The 20,275-nt window shown below is 42.1% G+C and overlaps 1 protein-coding gene across 2 annotated transcripts in view; it reads left to right on the top strand.

Moving 5' to 3' along the window:
- The window catches only part of APBA1 (amyloid beta precursor protein binding family A member 1), a 233,717-nt gene that overhangs the window by 190,226 nt on the left and 23,216 nt on the right, over positions 1-20,275 (top strand). The window contains exons 3-6 of one of the 2 annotated variants that reach the window (XM_081504354.1): positions 781-876; positions 5,215-5,254; positions 8,709-8,854; positions 19,775-19,807. In XM_081504354.1, the coding sequence (XP_081360480.1) occupies positions 781-876; positions 5,215-5,254; positions 8,709-8,854; positions 19,775-19,807 (315 nt within the window). The remainder of the gene's footprint in view (positions 1-780; positions 877-5,214; positions 5,255-8,708; positions 8,855-19,774; positions 19,808-20,275) is intronic. The other variant, XM_081504364.1, reaches the window with a different exon arrangement.

Here is a 20,275-nt window from a genome sequence, read left to right as displayed (position 1 = left end):
TTATTTCATTTTCCTTGTTTCTGAACTTTAATAAGAGGGATCAAACCATGCTTTTGCTTCTCTTTGCCTGTAACTTTTTCTTAGTATTCTTCAGATTTAGCCGTGTTGTATCTTTTATTGTAGTTTATTCATTTTAAGTGATAAGCCTTATTTTTAAACATATTGCTTAACAAAGAGTTTAATTCTTCTAAGAGTCACCAAGGTAATGTTGTTTGGATGCTGAAATATCTCTGTTTTCCATGGCTGCTAGATTAAATCAGACAAAATATTTTACAACTGGTTCGGTTTCCATTCATCAAAACCAGTCCCAGCTACCTCTTTAAAAATTTATGCTTTAATTTTTCCTTTTTCATTTAGGTCATCTTGGGCAGGTGATTTTTTAAGACATTTAGCATCCAAAGTCTTTGTATCCTTCAATAAGAAAAATGTTTTAAAAACAGAAATCACTCAAGTATCACTATTAGCTTTATTCATCTGTGCTTTAAGTTTGGTTGTCAACTTTTGCTATGTTTCAACACTTGGCCTGAGGTGGTGGATGAGAGAGAAGGGAAACTGTAAGGGCCTCTTGGAAAACAGGGCAGGAATTTAAAGAAAGCTTGACAAATCCAAGCCTTCCAGGTACCATTGGCAGCTCTTTTCCAGGAAGTTTTCTCACTGCTGAAATGTTCTTCAGTCGTGTACAGCTTTCTCCTCTCTCCCCAGGTCCCTAAGGCCAGGAGGTTCACCCCGTCCTTCCCTGTGCAGCTCTCACTGTGTTTTCCTTTGCTGTCTGTTTTCCAGTCCCCATCTCCGGGCAGTTCCTCACCCCTGGGTGCAGAGTCTTTGAGCACACCCCTTCATCCTGGTGACCCCACGGAAGCCTCCACAAATAAAGAGGTAGGATACCATTTTGTTTCAAAAGCCATCAGTCCATTATGTTTTATTCCAATTCTTGTTTGTGCTTTACCTGGCTTCCCATAGAGTTGCTGACCCAGATTACTGTAGGGAGAACAATCCTAATCTCTCCAGCATGGAATTTGGTGATTAAAGCTGTGCCATCCAGTTCGATAGCCACTAGCCACATGTGACTATTTTAATTTATAAATAAGATGAAAAAGTCACTTCCTCAGGCACACTAGCTACATTTTAGGTGCTCAGCAGCCACACATGACTAGTGGGTACTGTACTGGAAGCAGAATTTACAGAACATTTCCTTGATTGCAGAAAATTCTCTTGAACATGGAACATCAAAAACTATTGAGCAGTGAGGTTATGAGCCTCGATGCCATGGCATTACAGTTGCTATGTGGTGTGGGAAGTGGGCTGGTTTCTTAAATACTCATTTATTTCAGGCCCAAGTAAAATATCTTTTGGACAACAGGGCGACTGCTTGTCCTGTTTATCTGGGGTGGTTCTTGTTCATACTTGTCGTCCAAGCAGTACACCTGGTGAGCACCCCTTCTCACTCTAAAGTAGTGCTATCCAAGAGGACTCCCTGTGATGCTGGGAATGTTCTGCTTCTGGACTGTCCTGTATGGTAGACACTAGCCATGTGTGCCTCGCTAGCCCTTGAGATGTGGCCAGTGGCACTGAGAAACTGAATTTTTCATTTTATTGCATTTTAATTAAATAACTATGTGTGGCTAGGGGCTGCTGGAAAGTACAACTGTAAAGTGTCTCTTTGAACAGCAAATCATATGGTCACCCTACTGATGGAGGCCATGCTGAGCTCTGGCAGAAAATATTTAAGAGAGAAGATGCTGCTGGCTCCTACTAAGGTTTCTGAGGCTAGAAAAGGGCAGGTGTTTTTCCCTGAGGGGGAAACATTGCCTTCTTCAGCACCCGTTGTGCTTTTACACCTGGCTAACTGCTACTCCCACCTGTGTATGAACTAGCGTCAGGTAGATACTGACCTGCACTCTCATCTTACGTGTGGGCTAAGCTTGCTCTAAATATAGATAATGCCTAATCAGCACTGGGGATTTGCATGAAAGAGATAAATCACATAATGAATGATTGTCTCATTTTCCTTTCTTTTGCTGATAACTTTATGTTAAATTCAGTGGAGAAAGTGATCTCCATTTTAACCTGAGTGGCAGATCACTTCTAAAAAGGAGTCTTAGTTAAAATTTACCCTTGAAGTATCATTGAATACGCATCCGTTTGCCTTTAAATATTCATGCAGGGGAGAACTATTTTTTATTAATCTATTCATATTAAAGCAAACAAACACAGGGAGACAGTCTCAGAAATGACACCAACATTAGAATTTAGATTTGAAATATGCTTTGTCCTTCTCTGGTCTTGATCAGGCCTCAGGAACAGGACTAATGGGGTTACGGTTTCTTCTGGCCCTGCACCCCTTATATTTTATTCATAGCACACGAATAGGTGAGGACAAATGGCAAGAAGAAAAGCCACAGTGATGATAACAGTAATGAGAGTTACCATTTCTTGAGCATTTATAGCATTCAGGCACCAGGCCAAGCAAATTACATAGTATCTCATTTAAGCATTAAATGACTTCTATGAGGTAGGAATTATTGTCCTCATTTATTAATGGAGGAAGCTGAGAGGTTAAGTAACTTACCTTACGTCCCAGATGTCACAAGTGATAGGGCCAGATTTAAAATCCAGAGTTCTGGAGAGCCCAGGCTCTTAACATAACAGTCTGTTGTCCCTGGGGTAAAGAGTACTTGCAGGACATACACTGTATGAACAGGTAGCTTGTGTGTTATTATTCCAATGTTCAGGCCTCCAGGCTCTACACACGGTTTGTGTGACCTCTTGAACATCCCAAAGATTTGGCCTTTATCTACTTGAATGTGTCTCTGTTAATTCTTGAATGTTTAGGATCAACTAACGTTCATCTCTGTCCACATGTGAGAAAACAAAGGGCTCACCAGACGTCTGAATATTCAGCATTTGATTATTCATCAGATATAATAAGCAAGGCAAATTTGTTAGTTTCCCAGTTCCTACAGGACTTGGCACATGTTTCTGCATATCTTTAGAAATAATGAAAATACTCTTTGTGTGCAATAATTAGAGATTCTTTCATTTCACAAAACTCTTAAAAAAAAAAAAAGTTTACTACCCCAGAGACTAAAAAAAGCCAGTCATGAGCCCATGAATAGAGAATAAACGAATGAAACAAATGCCCTGCATTGTGACTCTAAAGAAAATGGCAGCTTTTAGAGCTGTAGACTAAAGCAATTCTTTTGTAGCTTCTGCTCAAATCTGGGCACTGTCCTTGAGATTAGCATTCAGAAAAGTATCCAAATAGTCCAAGAAAATATAAATTGGCTTCTTAGCTGTACGTGGAAGGTAAACCATTTTGATTAGATGAAGTAAAGCCCTTACTGCCCCTAAATGCTGAGGGCAAGGAGAGGGAAATGGTTGGGGAATAATAATCTAAAAGTCTTAAGCCCTTGTGAAGAAGCTAGCTTTCATCTGCATACCATGAAGTTACAGATTTTTTTTTCTTTAAAGCAACAGAGTTTAAGCCAGCAGGCACTCAACTGGGCCTGTCTTCTCACTTGAGTAAATAGAAAGTAAAATTAACGTAAAGCATTTTTGAAATTGGAGTTCCCTTTTTCTCCTGTCCACATAATCTTGACGTTCACTAGGTGTACATTTTTCCATAAATGCTTTAGCAGCCAGTAACTTTTCATTCCTGGTGAACTGGGGTCCTTAGTGTCCTTAAAGGTGATTCTTTTCTGAAACCAGAAACCCACCTTCCTTGGGACGAGGAGCCTTTTCATCCTAGTTAGCACATCTCCAGCACGTTTACTGAGACTACCCTGCATTGTGTATTGTGTGATTAGTGTTGAATTCTTGTCCTTGTCCTGGGTTGAGTTTAAAGTCTTAAAATTGTTCCTTTTACTCCCTCCAGTTTTTCACATAACAGTTAACACTACTGTTTTGTTTTTTTTTTTTGAATGTTGTGCAAATTTAATTTATCATCCCTTTACCATTCCCATCTTCCGAATGAAGAGCACTGTATAAACTATATAAAGTGCTACGATGTGAAGTTGTTTCCCATGATATCCCAGCCATCATCCAGGGCCCTTCCCTCTTCCAGTCCTCTAGGCACCCCAGAGTATTTCATCAATTCAAGTCACCCTACTGAGCAGCTATGTTGTAGTAGATAGTCTTGTTCTGAAATCATGACCTAACACCTGGTAGATTCTTAGCAGTGAAAATCTTTAGGCTTTCTGAAGATAACCCTTGGCCATGCAGACTCTGATTTTGCCCATTTTAGAGACTCTTCTACACTAGCTCTTGACTTTCCTACAATGCTCACATCACCCTGCCCCAGACTGTCAGCTGCAAATTCTGTTACTGGTTGAAGTAGAAATAAATTACCAACTCTGAGAATTATCTCTGGGACATTTGCTTGCGAACGGAACCAAGGGCTAAGTGTTGGTCCTCTGAGAGCTGGCGTTTAAACTGTCATCCAGTCGGGTTCTATAAAGTTTCTAACTGATTATATCCACTTCAAGGATGCTGTTGGGAGACTAACCTTTGCTATGGAGTTTTACTTAATATAAAAAATTCCATTACATAAATCATTATTGTGACAGATTTTTTAACTGCTTCTTAAACTTCTTTGTTTACTGGGCTCTTATTTTAAGAATAATAAATAATACATAGTAACATATAATAATGACTTATGTAATGGAATTTTTAAACTAAAATACACCAGTAAGAGATGAAAGGAAGAGATAAAAAACCCTAGCAACCATTTTTAGCACAGTGAGAGATCAGACCTAAAGTACAAATAAAATTTGCCTGGCAAAGACCTAAAGTGGAATAAAATTCTCAAAGGGAATTCTTAATTTTAACATATAATCATATTATTGGTGCCTTTACTAATCAACAGTTTCTCACTTATGCACCTAGATTCTTATAAATTGAGCCTTTTATTGTTACTGCTGATTACGAATTTTGGTCCATGGATTATTTTTTAAGATAACAAACATTTCTCTGATTGTGGAATGTAGGGTTTTTAGATTACCTAAAATATGAATGGATGGTTCTGGGCTTCAGGTAGCTTTTAATGATAAATGCATATATTTATTCACACTTCATTTTCTGTAGCCAAAAATGGTTGACAGCTGGTTAATATCTGCCATTGGTGATGTATTTATTTTTCATTTTGCATGGGTGGTTGTGTTAATACATTTTTAATGATGCTTTGCCCTTTTTGAAACCTTTTTGTCTTAATTACAGTCAAGAAAAAGCTTGGCTTCATTCCCAACCTACGTTGAAGGTAAGAGCTGAAAAGGAAATACTAAACACTGAGTCATTCATGAATCTTTTAGCATTTTGGGTATTGGAAGAACTGGACTGTAAGATACTAGTGGGAAAGAAAGGCCACAAAGTCACTTATTCACAGTCTTCAGTCTTAGAATCTTAGACTAAAACAGCAATAGCCATAAACGTCTCAAAGACCCTCCTCCCTGCCCTTGCTGATTCTGCCCAGGAGACGGTGAGGCTGGGGGGTGGCTGGGGGTTTTGCCTAGACGAGAACTGGCCATATTGGATTCAAAACCCATGTCTCCAATCCAGTATACCTCTTGCATTCATCAGGAACCATTCAGTTAGGAACGATGTGTAACTAAGGGAGAAGTTTTGGTCCTTTTCATTTAAAAAAAAATTCCCAGTAATTCCTGTCTCTTGCTGGGGTGAGCTAGTAATAGTAACACTTATCAAGCTCTCTTACTCTGCCAGGTACTGATAACTAATTGAATCCTAAGATTGATCTTGTGAAGTGGATTTTATCATTATCCCCATGTTATGCATGAGAACTAAGGCATGGAGTGAGGGTGAGCAGCCTTCCCAAGATCGTGCAGTGAGAGTCACAGACACAAGCTGGAAACCGGCAGTCTTAACTTCACCATTCTCCATGGAATCGATAATCTATGCAGGACAGCCCCACGTGGTTGCGCAGGTTATTCACTGCCCAAGTGAACTCCATCAACAGGCCTGGTAGGGCCAAAACTCAGTGCAGACTAGGCCCCGAAACTTGAGGTTGGACCACACAAATGACACAGCTACTGATCCTCTACCAGGGAGGATGGCAGATGATTTAAGGGAGCACGGGGATTGTCATATCCTTGAAGGAGGGCATGGGGATTGTCATATCCTTGAAGGAGGGTTTTCTGGGGGCCAGAGGATACCCATACATCGTGTCTGACCTGTAGGTTCTATGTATGTTCCACTTCCCAAGAATAAAATTACCTGAATTCATAAACCTTCCTCTGAACCCTTGGGCCTGAAGCCCAGGACAAGCTCGTTTCTTTCTTGAGTAACCTGGAAATTATATGCACTGTTTTTGCAAAGATCCAGAACTCCACGAGAGCATTTGGGGGAGTTTTCAGAAATTTAGAAACTATTCTTATTCAAGATTTCCAAGCTCAGCATCAACATGAATGTGAAGATATAATGTGTGTGCTTGTTCACCTATAGAGCAACACAAAGGCATTGCTGAAAAGAAAAGTCTGCAATTCTTTGACTTAGGAGAAATATAACTTTAATGTTTTTAACTTTAAAAAAGTTACACTAGCACTAAGCATAAAATGAAATTATGAAATTAGGATTATTTTTTGTGAGTGTAATACAGTGACATTTGATTCTAGTCAGTTTCCCCAGAAAATAATTGACATAAAATCGTATCTCAAATATGTATTTGTTTAGGTCCAATATTTCTCTCTCTCAGCTTCTTGACATCTATATAGTCACTTAAATATCACCTGGATTACTCTTAAACACATCTGCTTATTCATACTTATTATGGTTGAAAAGGGACCCTTTTCAGTAAAGAGAGCTAAACCCACCGATGAATATATGATGGTGGAAGTCCCATAGAGAAGATGTTGCATTTTTTTTTTCTTTTAACATTCATTATTTTCATAAAATAAATGGAAGTTTTTTAAAAGTTGCTATGAGGTCTTTTTTTCTTTTGGTTGTCAAAAATGATTATGTAACATTATAAATCTGTCACTGGGATTTATGATGATATTTTACTTTTTACAAGGCATAGTATAGATCCAAACTTGTCTATGTATTATTTTACTTTAACAGTGCTTCCCTGCTATATAACTAATGTTATACATTGTAAATAGCCTGAATTCTGCTCGTATCTGTAAAACCTTCAGGGTAGGAAGCATGTGGCTTTCAAGAAGCACATAAATGACTGGTATGTGGTAGAGGCAGGTTTGGCTGTACCCCTAAGTGTCTGTCCAGAAACCTTTCTCAGAAAGATGGAGAATCAGAAAACTTAACAGCTTTCCTAATTTAATTTCTACACAGATGCTTTGTGAAGACCTTTCCTAAAACATTGTTCATTTCTTTTTTTCCACCAGCACCATGGTTTTAGGAAAACGAATAGATTACGTTGTCTGTACCCTGATAAGTAGCTTATCATGGGAACCAGCTGTTTAAACTCAAGATGAGCTTGATGTGTAAGGATAAAAATAAAAATCATTCCAGATTAGCTCTTCAACAGGAAAAAGCAAATTGTTTCCATTTCGAGTTGTCTAATTTAAGACCCTGAGTTTTTAACAGTAGGTTAAAAAGTATATTTTAGTCTTTCCAAATATGGCATTCATGCCAAAGAAAATACATATGTTTTCACTGCAGAATTAAAATGCCTTTCTTATCACATCTGTTGTAAAGTTATGTATTAGTCCCAAACATGTTTTAATTTCCAGTGGGGTTTATAGGTGATCATGGTTAGAATCAAACTTCCCAGGTGACTCAGTGGTAAAGACTATGCCTGCCAATGCAGGAGACATGGGTTCTGTCCCTGGATCGGAAAGATCCCCTGGAGAGGGAAATGGCAATCCACTCCAGTATTCTTGCCATAGTCAGAGGAGCCTGATGGACTACTGTCCATGGGGTCGCAAAAGAGTCAGACACAACTGAGCAACTAAATAACAACAATGGTTAGAATCAGATGCCTCCATTTTAAATATTTAAAATTAAAGGTTTGATTTAAAAGACTGGTGAATGAGAACAGAAAATTCCAAATTTCCTTGGAATTCGTATGTATGTGGATGCAGGCTGGGCACGTTATAGCGGGTAAGTCAACAAGGTTATTAGCACGATACCACGACTCTGGGGTCATGTTACCCCTCTTGCAGACTTCAGGTTAGAGGCTTTTTGGGGGAATCCAGACATTCTGCAGCAAATACTCATTTTTCTGATTTATAATATTTATTTCCCCCATTATGGATAAAATGGAGGGGGTAGGTGATATGAATCAGTGGCAGGCAAAGGAACTGCTGTATGATAAGGCTGTCTAACAAGATGGCCTTCTGCTCATCTAACCATTTGTCCAGCAAACATATATTTGATACCCACTGTATGACAGATGCTGACCAGACACAGGAGAGCCAGAGGTGATGGTATTGTGCTCCTTGTCCCAAAAAACAACATCATTTATCAATGAATTTTATATTTCATGTTTAAATAAATATTCACATTGTTTCTCATACTAAATGGTCTGGGTGAAGTAAATTCCTCTAAGGAAGAATTTTCCCTTCTGTTTGAAAATGAGGGCCAAGTGAAGGGAGATCAGAGATGCCTTAGACTCTCAGGTAGATGCACCTGCTCAGGGCTGTTGGGAGCTGATCACCTGTGTCGGAGGCATGTAGCAGAGGGGAGGGGGCATTATGGGGGCACACGTGGCCATACTCACCACCACGGTCTGTGTGTTACAGTTCCTGGACCTTGTGACCCTGAGGACTTGATTGATGGAATCATTTTTGCTGCTAATTACCTTGGCTCCACCCAGCTGCTCTCAGACAAAACTCCCTCCAAAAACGTGCGCATGATGCAGGCCCAGGAAGCAGTAAGCAGGATCAAGGTGAGGGGGTGCTGTGTGCTCTGGGGGGGGTGGGGGGGGCCGATGTGGGCAGCTGAGCCGTCCATAGTGATCATCCTGCACCACATGTCCCAAGTTTAGCGGAGAGGATTGAGGTGACATGACAGGCAGGGCTTACACCTGTACCTGCCAAAGTTCTCAACAGAAAAAAAGATTTCCAAAGAGTGTTGGAGTCTTGATGCATAAATGCTATATAATTTGGTTGTTCTTAATGGCCAGCCTTGAGGAAGAAGTACATATGATGATAAGCTTTGGAAAGTTGGAAAGATGAGGAAGGACAGCATTTTAAATATTATCTTTCCAATATGTGAGTACTGTATCACTGTATTTCTGCTGACAGAGATCAATGCCTTAAACATTCATGCTACAGTGTGGTTCAAACTAGGTGTCATTGCTTTTGAACCTGTCGATCCTGTTCAAGCTAGATTAAACTGGCTTCAGTTCAATTCAGTCATTCAGTCATGTCCGACTCTTTGCGACCCCATGGACTGCAGCAGACCAGGCCACCCTGTCCATCACCAACTCCCAGAGCTTACTCAAACTCATGTCCATTGAGTCAGTGACGCCATCCAACCATCTCATCTCTGTCGTCCCTTTCTCCTCCTGCCTTCAGTCTTTCCAAGCATCAGGGTCTTTTCCAGTGAGTCAGTTCTTCACATCAAGTGACCAAAGTATTGGCGCTTCAGCTTCAGTCCTTCTAATGAATATTTAGGACTGATTTCCTTTAGGATTGACTGGTTGGATCTCTTTGCAGTCCAAGGGACTCTCAAGAGCCTTCTCCAATATCACAGTTCAAAAGCATCAATTCTTTAGCACTCAGCTTTCTTTCTGGTCCAACTCTCACATCCATACATGACTACTGGAAAAACCATAGCTTTGACTAGATGGACCTTGGTCGACAAAGTAATGTCTCTGCTTTTTAGTATGCTGTCTAGGTTGGTCATAGCTTTTCTTCCAAGGAGCAAGCGTCTTTTAATTTCGTGACTGCAGTCACCATCTGTAGTGAGTTTGGAGCCAAGAAAATAAAGTCTTATCACCCTTTCCACTGTTTCCCCATCTCTTTGCTGTGAAGTGATGGGACTGGATGCCATGATCTTTGTTTTTTGAATGTTGAGTTTTAAGCCAACTTTTTTCATTCTCCTCTTTCACTTTCATCAAGAGGCTCTTTAGTTCTTCTTTGCTTTCTGCCATAAGGGTGGTGTCATTTGAATATATGAGGTTATTGATACTTCTCCCAGCAATCTTGATTCCAGCTTTTGCTTCATCCAGCCCAGCATTTTGCTTGATGTACTCTGCGTGTTAAGTTAAATAAGCAGGGTGATGATATACAGCCTTGACGTACTCCTTTCCCAATTTTGAACCAGTCCTTTGTTCCATGTCTGGTTCTAACTGTTCCTTCTTGACCTGCATACAGATTTCTCAGGAGGCAGGTAAGGTGGTCTGGTATTCCCATCTCTTTCAGAATTTTCCACAGTTTGTTGTGATCTACACAGTCAAAGGCTTCGGTATAATCAATAAAGCAGAACTAGATGCTTTTCTGGAATTCTCTTGCTTTTTCTTTGATCTGATGGATGTTGGCAATTTGATTTCTGGTTCCTCTGCCTTTTCTAAATGTAGCTTAAACATCTGCAAGTTCTCAGTACACGTACTGTTAAAACCTGGCTTGGAGAATTTTGAGTATTACTTTGCTAGTGTGTGAGATGAGTGTAATTTTGCAGTATTTCGAACATTCTTCAGCATTGCCTTTCTTTGGGATTGGAATGAAAACTGACCTTTTCCAGTCCTGTGGCCACTGCTGAGTTTTCCAAGTTTGCTGGCATATTGAGTGCAGCACTTTCACAGCATCATCTTTTAGGATTTGAAATCGCTCAACTGGAATTCCATCACCTCCACTAGCTTTGTTTGTAGTGATGCTTCCTAAGGCCCACTTGACTTCACATTCCAGGATGTCTGGCTCTAGGTAAGTAATCACACCATTGTGATTATCTGGGTCGTGAAGATCTTTTTTGTACAGTTCTTCTGTGTATTCTTACCACCTCTTCTTAATATGTTCTGCTTCTGTTAGGTCCATACCATTTCTGTCCTTTATTGAGCCCATCTTTGCATGAAATGTTCCCTTGGTATGTCTAGTTTTCTTGAAGAGATCTCTAGTCTTTCCCATTCTATTGTTTTCCTCTATTTCTTTGCATTGATAACTGAGGAAGGCTTTCTTATCTCTCCTTGCTATCCTTTGAAACTCTGCATTCAGATGGGTATCTTTCCTTTGCCTTTCGCTTCTCTTCTTCACTCAGCCATTTGTAAGGCCTCCTCAGACAACCATTTTGCCTTTTGCATTTCTTTCCTTGGGGATGATTTTGATCACCGCCTCCTGTACAATGTTACAAACCCCTGTCCATAGTTTTTCAGGCACTCTATCAGATCTAATCCCTTGAATCTGTTTGTCACTTCCACTGTATAATCGTAAGGGATTTGTTTTAGGTCATACATGAATGGTCTAGAGGTTTTCCCTACTTTCTTCTATTTAAGTCAATTTAAATTGGAGTTCATGATCTGAGCCACAGTCAGCTGAAATGGCTTGCTTCACCAAAAAGAAAGCATTTGATCGGATCTACTCTGGCTAATCTGAACCAAGTCAGTGCAAGGCTAACTTGGTTCAAACCAGTCATAACCTTTTTGCGTCTGTTTTGTCAAGATTTAAAAGGAGCAAGCTTGTTTGATCCCTGAAACCACTTTTGTCTAGTTTAAGTCATTCACAGCTAGTTTGAACCAGCCAAACTAGCTTGAACTGGTTTGAACTGGTCTGACCCCATGGAAGTGCAGCCTCTAGAATACCCACCACGATGCTAGTGCCCCTAGAACCGTGGACAAGACAGTGGTGACAGGGACCCTGATGGTGTCATCGTGTCATTCAGGTGCTGCAAGCACCTAGGACCCCTGAGGCTGTTTTACCTAGAGCCACAGGCATTTCATCACCACTGAAATCAGAGCTGGGGACTTTGAGCGAGTTGAAATAGCTTAGAACTTGCCAGATTTGGTTCTGTCCAGTTTCCATTGGTCAGAATCAACTCCCTTCTCAAGAGACTGTTCCCTTTTCGTGTCTTCTCTCTCACACATCCCCAGGCTTCATCCTGGGCTTTGTATGGCAGTGTGGAATGAGAAGTAAGAGTTCTTAACTCTCTTCATCAAGGGAAGAATATTTGTTGAGCACTTATGTGTGCAAGGCTGTGCAGGGTCCTGGGAGGGAGGAAAACTAGTGATTTATAAAAGGTGAGATCCTTACCCTCAAGTTAAGCACCACAAATGAGAAGTGAATTAAGCCAGCAAATGTACAAGGTGGTGCCGGAGGAGGAGAGAGGGGTGTCAGGATCAAAAGGCCACAGGAGTGCGGGGAGCCCTTGTGAGGTGAGACACTGCCTGGAAGCCTGAGGGAGGAGAGAGCAGCACCCACGGAGGTCATGGAGGTCACACGGAGCAGGGGTGGTACTTCACGTGCTTCTACCTCCCCCCACCACCCCTCCTCCAGGGCTGATGCTAGTCTCACGAACTTGCCCAGGCTCTGCTGTGCCCTGAGTAGTAGACAAGGTCAGCGCTGGCCCTTCCCTTCATTCCCCATCACTGCACAGGAAGCACATGCTGCAACTTTTGATAGCATTATTGACAATTTATTGGCTTCCCTAGTGGCTTAAATGGTAAAGAATCTGCCTGCAATTGCAGGAGACCCAGGTTTGATCCCTGGGTCAGGAAGATCGCCTGGAGAAGTGAATGGCAACCCACTCCAGTATTCTTGCCTGGAGAATTCCATGGACAGAGGAGCCTTGTGGGCTATAGTCCATGGGATTATAAAGAGTCAGATACAACTGAGCGACCAACACTACTACTACTACTACTACTACTACTACTACTACTACTACTATTTCTTCTACTACTACTACTGACATTTTAGGATTTCGGATGTATGATCCAGAGAGTAATTTACAACTATATTAAGTCCCACCCCCTACCTCCAGAGGTGCATCTTACCCTGTGACTCCCAACTAGACCACTTCCTGACAGTGCATCAGACCGACCCTCCTACCCTCTGGGTCCTTCAGATGCAGTAATGCTGCTGGTAGAACCTCAGGTTTCTGTTGAGCTGTCTATCAGAGCTTGCTTGATCTCCTTTTACTCTCTCCCTGAACATAAAGAGGTGACGTTAATACCTGGAGATGTCCCCAGTGTTTTCCACGTTAATTTAGGATCTCCCAGGTGCAGAGTTCAAGAATGCACAAAACTCCCTGAGAACAAGCTGCTTTTCAGGCACTATCCTGCCTTATCTCATACAGGAGAACTTGAAAAGCACAATCTTTAGGGACAGAGTTCTGACTCCTCCTGTCCCCACGGTTACCAGATATGTTATGATTATAATTTTGTTACATCAGCATTTGTTAAGTAAACCCCGAGATAAGCAGAAGCCTACAAGAGAAATTGAGATGGAGAAGTTTAAGACTCCGAAGTCCTGGCGGAAGCCCCTGTGCACCTAGAGAGGCCACGTGGGGCGGTCAGGCAGGACCTGGGCACATGCCTTTACTGGGGTCCATGGGTGGAACGCTTTGAGGTTCCCAGATGAAGGCCAGATTGGTCAGTGCAAACCAAAATGGGGTTTTGGTGAGCTCAATGGAGGTATTAGCTAAGGGGTGCCTTGGGGAAGGCCCTGGGCAGCAGGGGGAGACAAGGGCTGATGAGTGGGGGTGGGGTCCCTTTAGGAGCTGACATGTGCATGTGACTCTGCGGGCTGCTTTCCACAGCATTTGCGTGCATGAAGGGGCTAATGTCAGTTTAAGGTTCAGGCAGGCTGCTTGGCCAACCAGAATGGATGCTGAGGCAGTAATACCATGGAGTAACTTAGCTGAATTCTTGACCCAGTGCTTAGTTTCCTGGTAAGAATAATGGTACCGTTAGCTCTCCCTGGATCAGTGGGAGTACAGAAACCCTGGATGATTCTCTGATAGACAGGGACTGCCACTAAAGGGGGTGTTTGGAAAACAGGCGGTGCTTTTTTGTCTGGGACATTTTTATTGGCATGAGTGGCTAGAACCAGAGATCCTTGCCACCCTGTTACGTCTAAGTCAGAGCCACGTGACAAAGATTTATCTCCTCCTGATTGCCAGAGCACCCGTCCCTGTCAAAGCACACTACCAGGGTCCATTCAGGTGAATCCTCCAGGACAAAGCGATAGTCCACCCCCGAAAGAGTACTGAGGAGCCCTGAGAACCAAGCATGTTGCTTTGAGATGACTTTTTCCTGGTTTCTGTTTATTGACTTCCTGATGGGTCGTCCTTGAGTCCCACAGCTAGAGTCTGTCTTTGCTGCCCTGAGACACGTGTGTGAGTGTTCAGTGACCTTAAGGGGACAACAGGCACAGACACATCATTTGAATGTAGGGCAGGTCTTGGGCAAGACCCCAGACTCCAGCATCCCCATGCCAGACCTCTCCAAGCACCAAGTGCTCTGCGTTACACTTTCTGATTTCCCCAGTGGTTTCTGAGAGTGTTCTTTTCCATTTTTAAAGTCCAGCTCCCTGATGAGAAACCAGAAAGTTTACTTTTGAATCTTCAAAAAGGATTGGTATCCAGAAGTTCCACAAATCATTTGAACAAAAAATTAGAAGGCTTTGTCGATCAGAACAGGCAAGACAGGCTCTCTGATTATAAATCCATTTTAGACCTGCCTAGAGCAGAGTAAGCAGCTGGAAAACGTATATTTATTTTTACAGCAAATTGCTCTAGTGTGAGGAATTCATTATAGAGTGGTGAGATTAAGCAGTCGCATTTCGTGTATAAGTATCGTTTCACAATGTGCTTCTTGCATCTGAAGGGAATGTTGCCTATCATTAAATATTTTCTGCCTCGTGTTCCTTTTACATCCATTTAAATGCCTGTCAGATTGTTTGCCTTTACACCCAGCCTGCCACTTTTTCAAATTGTAAGTGGAGAAGGCCGCGTTCAGAACCCATGGTTTATTTCCTCGCCCCCAAGAAAGTTACTGTGGGGATGGTGCACAGAGACCTCACCACGTGCACGGGGAACCAAGGGGCTGAGAGCAGGTCTCCAGATGAACTCGGGTGGTCCAGGGAAGCCTGCACTCGGGTGCCCACATGCGCTCCCTTCTCCAAGGAAGGTGCTGCACGCTTCTTCCTAAAGAGGCTGGCCTTTCAGGAATGAGTTACTCTGGGCCACCTCTAGAGAGATGCAGAGCAAGCAGAATGAGGCTACATCAATAATGTGGTGTTTGTCACTCACATAGCACCAACTGTGGGCTGACATTTAATAGTGATACTGGCTTTACACTTGGAGTCTGAAGAATTGCAATTTTCTTAAGTTACAAATAATGTACAGGCTTATTTGCCAAAATGGGGGAGGATTTGGAGTTGTGGTTTTTCTAGATGTGAATCTGGCTCAAAAAGCAAACTGTCCCTATGCAGGATCCCTGTGACAAGGCCTCTTAGCAGATAAAAATCAACCAAGTCCTTGACCCTGAGAAACTTGCAGTCTCGTGAGGGAGCCAAGAAGAGTGTTTAGATAACTGAAATACAAGGCAGGCTGAGGAATCTGTAATTAAGCCATTTCCATCTACCAAAATGTAAGATATAAGGTACATCTGAATGCAGCAGTAGAGTTAGAGGATGTCTGCCATTTTTTTGCAGGTTTTTTTTTTTTTTATCTTTGCACCCTCCCTAATCTATTCTTTCTGCCTTGGTTCATCTTTTTTTGAGAAGTAAGAATAACCTTCCAGAAAGCTTCCCATATGATTTAGAAATGCATTAGAGCAATGGTCCTCAGAGCGGGACCAGCAACAGCATCATCAGCTGGGAATTTGTTAGAAGTGCAGACTCTCAGGCCCCAACCCAGTCAGAAACTCCGGGAGGTAGAGCCCAGGAACCTGTTTTCATAGGCCCTCCGGGAGATGGTAATGTATGCTGCAGGTCGGGAACCACCGCCTGAGAGAAGTGTGGACGGTCCATCCAGTGTGAAGGAGCCTCTGTTCTCCAGCTGTGCTCTCACATTCTGGTCAAATGCAGCGCTTCTCGCTGATGGGGTTCCATTGGCAGATAAGCACAAGAAACGCCGCCAAATAGGTATTTTTGGTATCTGTCACATGTATTTTCCTATTAAAGGCTCTGAGAAGTCCTGTACTAAGAAGATTTAATTCAGTTTGTTTAACCAGAAGCTTCCACAATTACTTGAAAGCCGAATACATTATCCCTATGGTGATATCTGGTCATCTTGTTGGTGGGATTCTTTTAAATATGTTTTAGGAAAAACTTCTAGAGGCAGCTTTGCCCTGTACTCAGTCAGTATCTAAAGCAGGCAGAGACATCCCCTTCGGAGCCCTCCCACAGGTCGGAATCCTGCCTTGACCCTACCTAGAAAACCAGTGGAGAAGCCTGTGCAGCAAGCTCACTCGCCCCTTCCTCTCACTGCATCTCCATGCTTCGTTTCACCCTCATTCCCACTTCATTCTCTTCTCCTCCACCGAAGACGGGGTGAGGTGCTGAAACTGCTTGAGCTGTAGAAACTGCTTCATGTCCACACAATGTGGTGTGTTTGTCTCCATGGCCTTTTGGTATTTTTTTGATCCATACATTTTTGTAAGGCGTGTTCATTATCATATTCTTGTATCTGTCTTTACTAGCCTGCCCCAAAAGGTCAGATTTTTTTTGCATTCTTTTCTAGAGAGATTTTATTTAGGTGTTTAAAAATTATGATTTAATTGTAAAATGAGAATTTCTGTCAGTGTAACCTTGTCTAAGCCAGCTGATTTCCCGTCTGACCTGAAGATGTCTATATTGATAAAGAAGATATTGACATGGATAGCAGCCCCCTTACGTACATTATCTCATTTACTCCTCCAAATGGAGAGGGTGGGGAATCCTGTGAGGTAGGTATCATTAACCCCATTTTACAGACGGACTGAGAAGTTTATAGATGAGAAATGTGTCCAGCTGGCACTGTAGCAATTTGGAATATAGAGTTTGGTTTCCAGTTTGATTATTTCTTCTCCCACTTAATAGCTGTGTGACCTTGGGCAAGTTAATTAGCCTCTCTGTGCCTCAGTTTTCTCTTCTGAAAGATGAGGATAATGTAGTGCCTGCCTCACAGGGTTATTGAAAGCTTTTATACTGATACATGTGAAGTGCTTAGAAGGATATGGGCATGTGCTAAGTGCTCAGTCAGTGTTAGCTAGGGAAAGGAAAGCTAGAATAGTCGGAGGATTCCGGGCATAACTAGCCTTAAAGGGTCTTCGCAACAGCAGGTATTCAGTACACGTTGTGGGTGGAGTGATTGGATGGACAGGGCTGCATGTGTCCTTTGGTGATCACCAGCCTGCTGGTGATGAGCCACAAGTCTCATGAAAGCCAGGGCTTTAAATGGGTGTTGTCAGCCCCTGCTTCAAGATGCATGTGGGCCTTAAGGCTCTTAGACCTTTCTCTGCTGCTCCAGCTTCTCATTCTGGCCCTGACCCCATGGTGGTTTCCAAACTTATGCCTCAATTTTTAACTCTAATTTGTTTCAGGGCACTTGGACATCATAAGTGATTTAAAGGTGGTGGTACTCTAAGTATACAAAATATTTTTGACTTCATAAAAAATTCTCAAAATGCCTTTCATGGAACTCTGAAATTGCCTTTTGGATCCTCTTCCTCATCACCCATCCCAGTAAAAACAGAAAGTGGGCGTTTCATTTGTGGCAGGCTTTCTTTCCTTTGAGAGGGGCCCTTCCGATTAGATTTCTCATCCTGTAGGTGAAGAATTTTGACCAATAACCATTAAGTTTTGGTATCAAAAATAATGGAAATTCACATATTACTGCCGTATCATTTCAGAGGATGTAAGACAGAAGTTAGGCTCTTATAGCAGTTGTTCATCTTGAGGATTATAACTGGTACAGATCAGGAATCTGTGTGGCACAGCATCAGCCTGGAGCCGCTCCTCAGATGCACAGATATTTCCACTATCATTGCAGCAGTTAGGATAACGCTTGCAGCTGCTGCCTCCAGACTTTCCCAGAGTAGACTGTTCATCACGAAGTCTTGACCACCAGTATGAGCTGTGGGGCTGGGGCTGCCCTAGTCTCCTGGGTGCACCACATCAGCTGTTCAGTGTTTGGATGGCTGACTCATCTAGTTTCTCCACCATGAGGTAGCACAGACAACACAATTAGTTGCTTACGAGGTAGTGACGTGTTGCTGAGAGCAAGAGCTTTGGCGCCAGGTGAGTACCAAGGATGTGAGGGAGCTGCTCTTCCCACACCCCACCCCCATCATCACAGCAGTGCCCGTGGTTCGGCCACTGACTCACCGTCATTCGGGTAATGTCTGCGTGTATATAGCAGGCCTTACCAAAGCCAAGAAATTGCATCCCAACACAGGCAAATTATAATTGTCTAACATCATAATCTTGTAAGAGCAAACACAAATAGAGTACTTATAACACACCAGGCACTGTTCTGAGAGCATTGTGTATACAGCTGACCCTTGAACAACACAGGTCCACTTATACCTGGATATTTTTCAGGAGTAAATAGTACGGTATTATGTGGTCCAAGATCAGTTGACTCTGTGATTGGTAGACTCTACGGATGCAGAGCTGTGCGTGCAGAGGATCTGAGCTGTGTATACAGAGGCCAGCTGTAAGTTATACACGGATGACCCCGTGCTGGTTGGCACCCCTAGCCCCACATTGTTCAAGGGTCAGCTGTACTCATTTTATCCTCACAACAGCCCTATGAAGTAAATTCTGGTTTTACCTTCATTTTACATTTGAGGAAACTGAAGCACAGAGATGTTAAGTGTCTTGTCCCAAGTCACATGACTAGTAGGTAGCAGAGCCAGAATTCAGTTTTGGACAGTCTGGCCTCAGAGTTTCTACTAGAACTCTGCTATCTTGAATAAATCTTATATTCATTTCTAGTTAGAAATAGGCTTTACTGAAGCCCTGGTGGCTCAAATAGTAAAGAATCTGCCTGCAGTGCAGGAGATGAGAGTTTGATCCCTGGGTCAGGAAGGTCCCCTGGAGAAGGGAATGACTACCCACTCCAGTATTCCTGCCTGGAGAATTCCATGGACAGAGGACCCTGGCGGGCTACAGTCCATGGGATTGCAAAGAATTGGACACAACTGAGCGACTAACACACACACACACACACACACACACACACACACACACACACAGGTTCTATTAATATTATACAAATCTAAGGCAAGAAGTATTACTGGAGTCAATAAAGAGGAAGAACAGTTGATTCAGAAGTCAATAACAAAAAGATAACTGGGAAATCTTCAAGTGTGTTTAAGTTAAGAACACAAATAAGGTTCAAAGAAGAAATCACAGTGGAAATTAGAAAGTGTTTTAAATGAAACAATAATTGAATTGCAACATATTAAAATTTGTGGGATATAGCTAAAGTGGAGATTAAAGGGAGATTCATAGCTTTAAATATTATCAGGAAAGAAAAAAGTTTGAAAAATCCATAATTTAAGTTTTCATCTTAAGCTAGAAAAAAATTGGCAAATTAAACCCAAAGAAAGTAGAAAGAAAGATATAGGCTGAAATCCATGAAATAGAATATAGGCATACAATAAAGGAAATCAACAGAACCAAAAGTTGGTTCTTTGAAAGCATCAATTGCAGTTAAGTATAAGGCACCTCAGTACATGTCCTTCCTCCTACTGTACCCGCCAGCTACCAAATTCTGATTTAGGAAATCAATAGTAGAGTGGGATTTTTTTTAAAGCCAGTCCACCTCCCACAGAAATGCTTTATACCACTGTCGATATTAGTTTGCCAATTCCCTTTTCAGCTTTGAGTCTCTGCAAATTCTTTTCTAACTGTTCTCCTGTCTCTGTTTGTTCCATGCTAAGCAGATGGCCCAGAAATTAGCCAAAAGCAGGAAGAAGGTGCAGTACAAACAACTTCATCAGCTTGATGTTATGCCTGTTTTTTTTTTTTTTCATTTATTTATGTTTTGCCTTTTTTCTTATTTCGTGTTTTTGTTTTCTGCATCCAGCAAGTTTTTGTTCAGATTTCTTTTTGAACCGCCCCATAAGCCAACGTTTCTCAAAACTCAGTCACCCAAAGTGGCTGTTTTCTGTTGCTCATTAGTCATCTCACTCCAGAGGAAGGCCAGGGAGCAGACTGGGAATGCTGAAGGAATCCTGCAGTAGTGTGCAAGCGCCCACCATTCAGGAGCATTCATATGGCAGGGACCTGGATCTGCTCAATTCTAGTCATGTTTGATTTGTGGATTTGTCAGATTGCTGGATGCAAAAAAGAAAACTCGCTAATAACCACATGTGTGCAGAGTCAAGCCCTAAATGAACCAGATCGGTGTGCTTTTTTTTTGGTTGTGGAGCTTCCAGGTGCTT

The sequence above is a fragment of the Giraffa tippelskirchi genome, chromosome 1, assembly GCF_054371585.1.
Source record: "Giraffa tippelskirchi isolate mGirTip1 chromosome 1, T2T-mGirTip1v1.2.pri, whole genome shotgun sequence".
Lineage (NCBI taxonomy): Eukaryota > Metazoa > Chordata > Mammalia > Artiodactyla > Giraffidae > Giraffa > Giraffa tippelskirchi.
The sequence above is the reverse complement of the archived record's forward strand: the minus strand, read 5'-3'. Positions and strand labels throughout refer to the sequence as shown.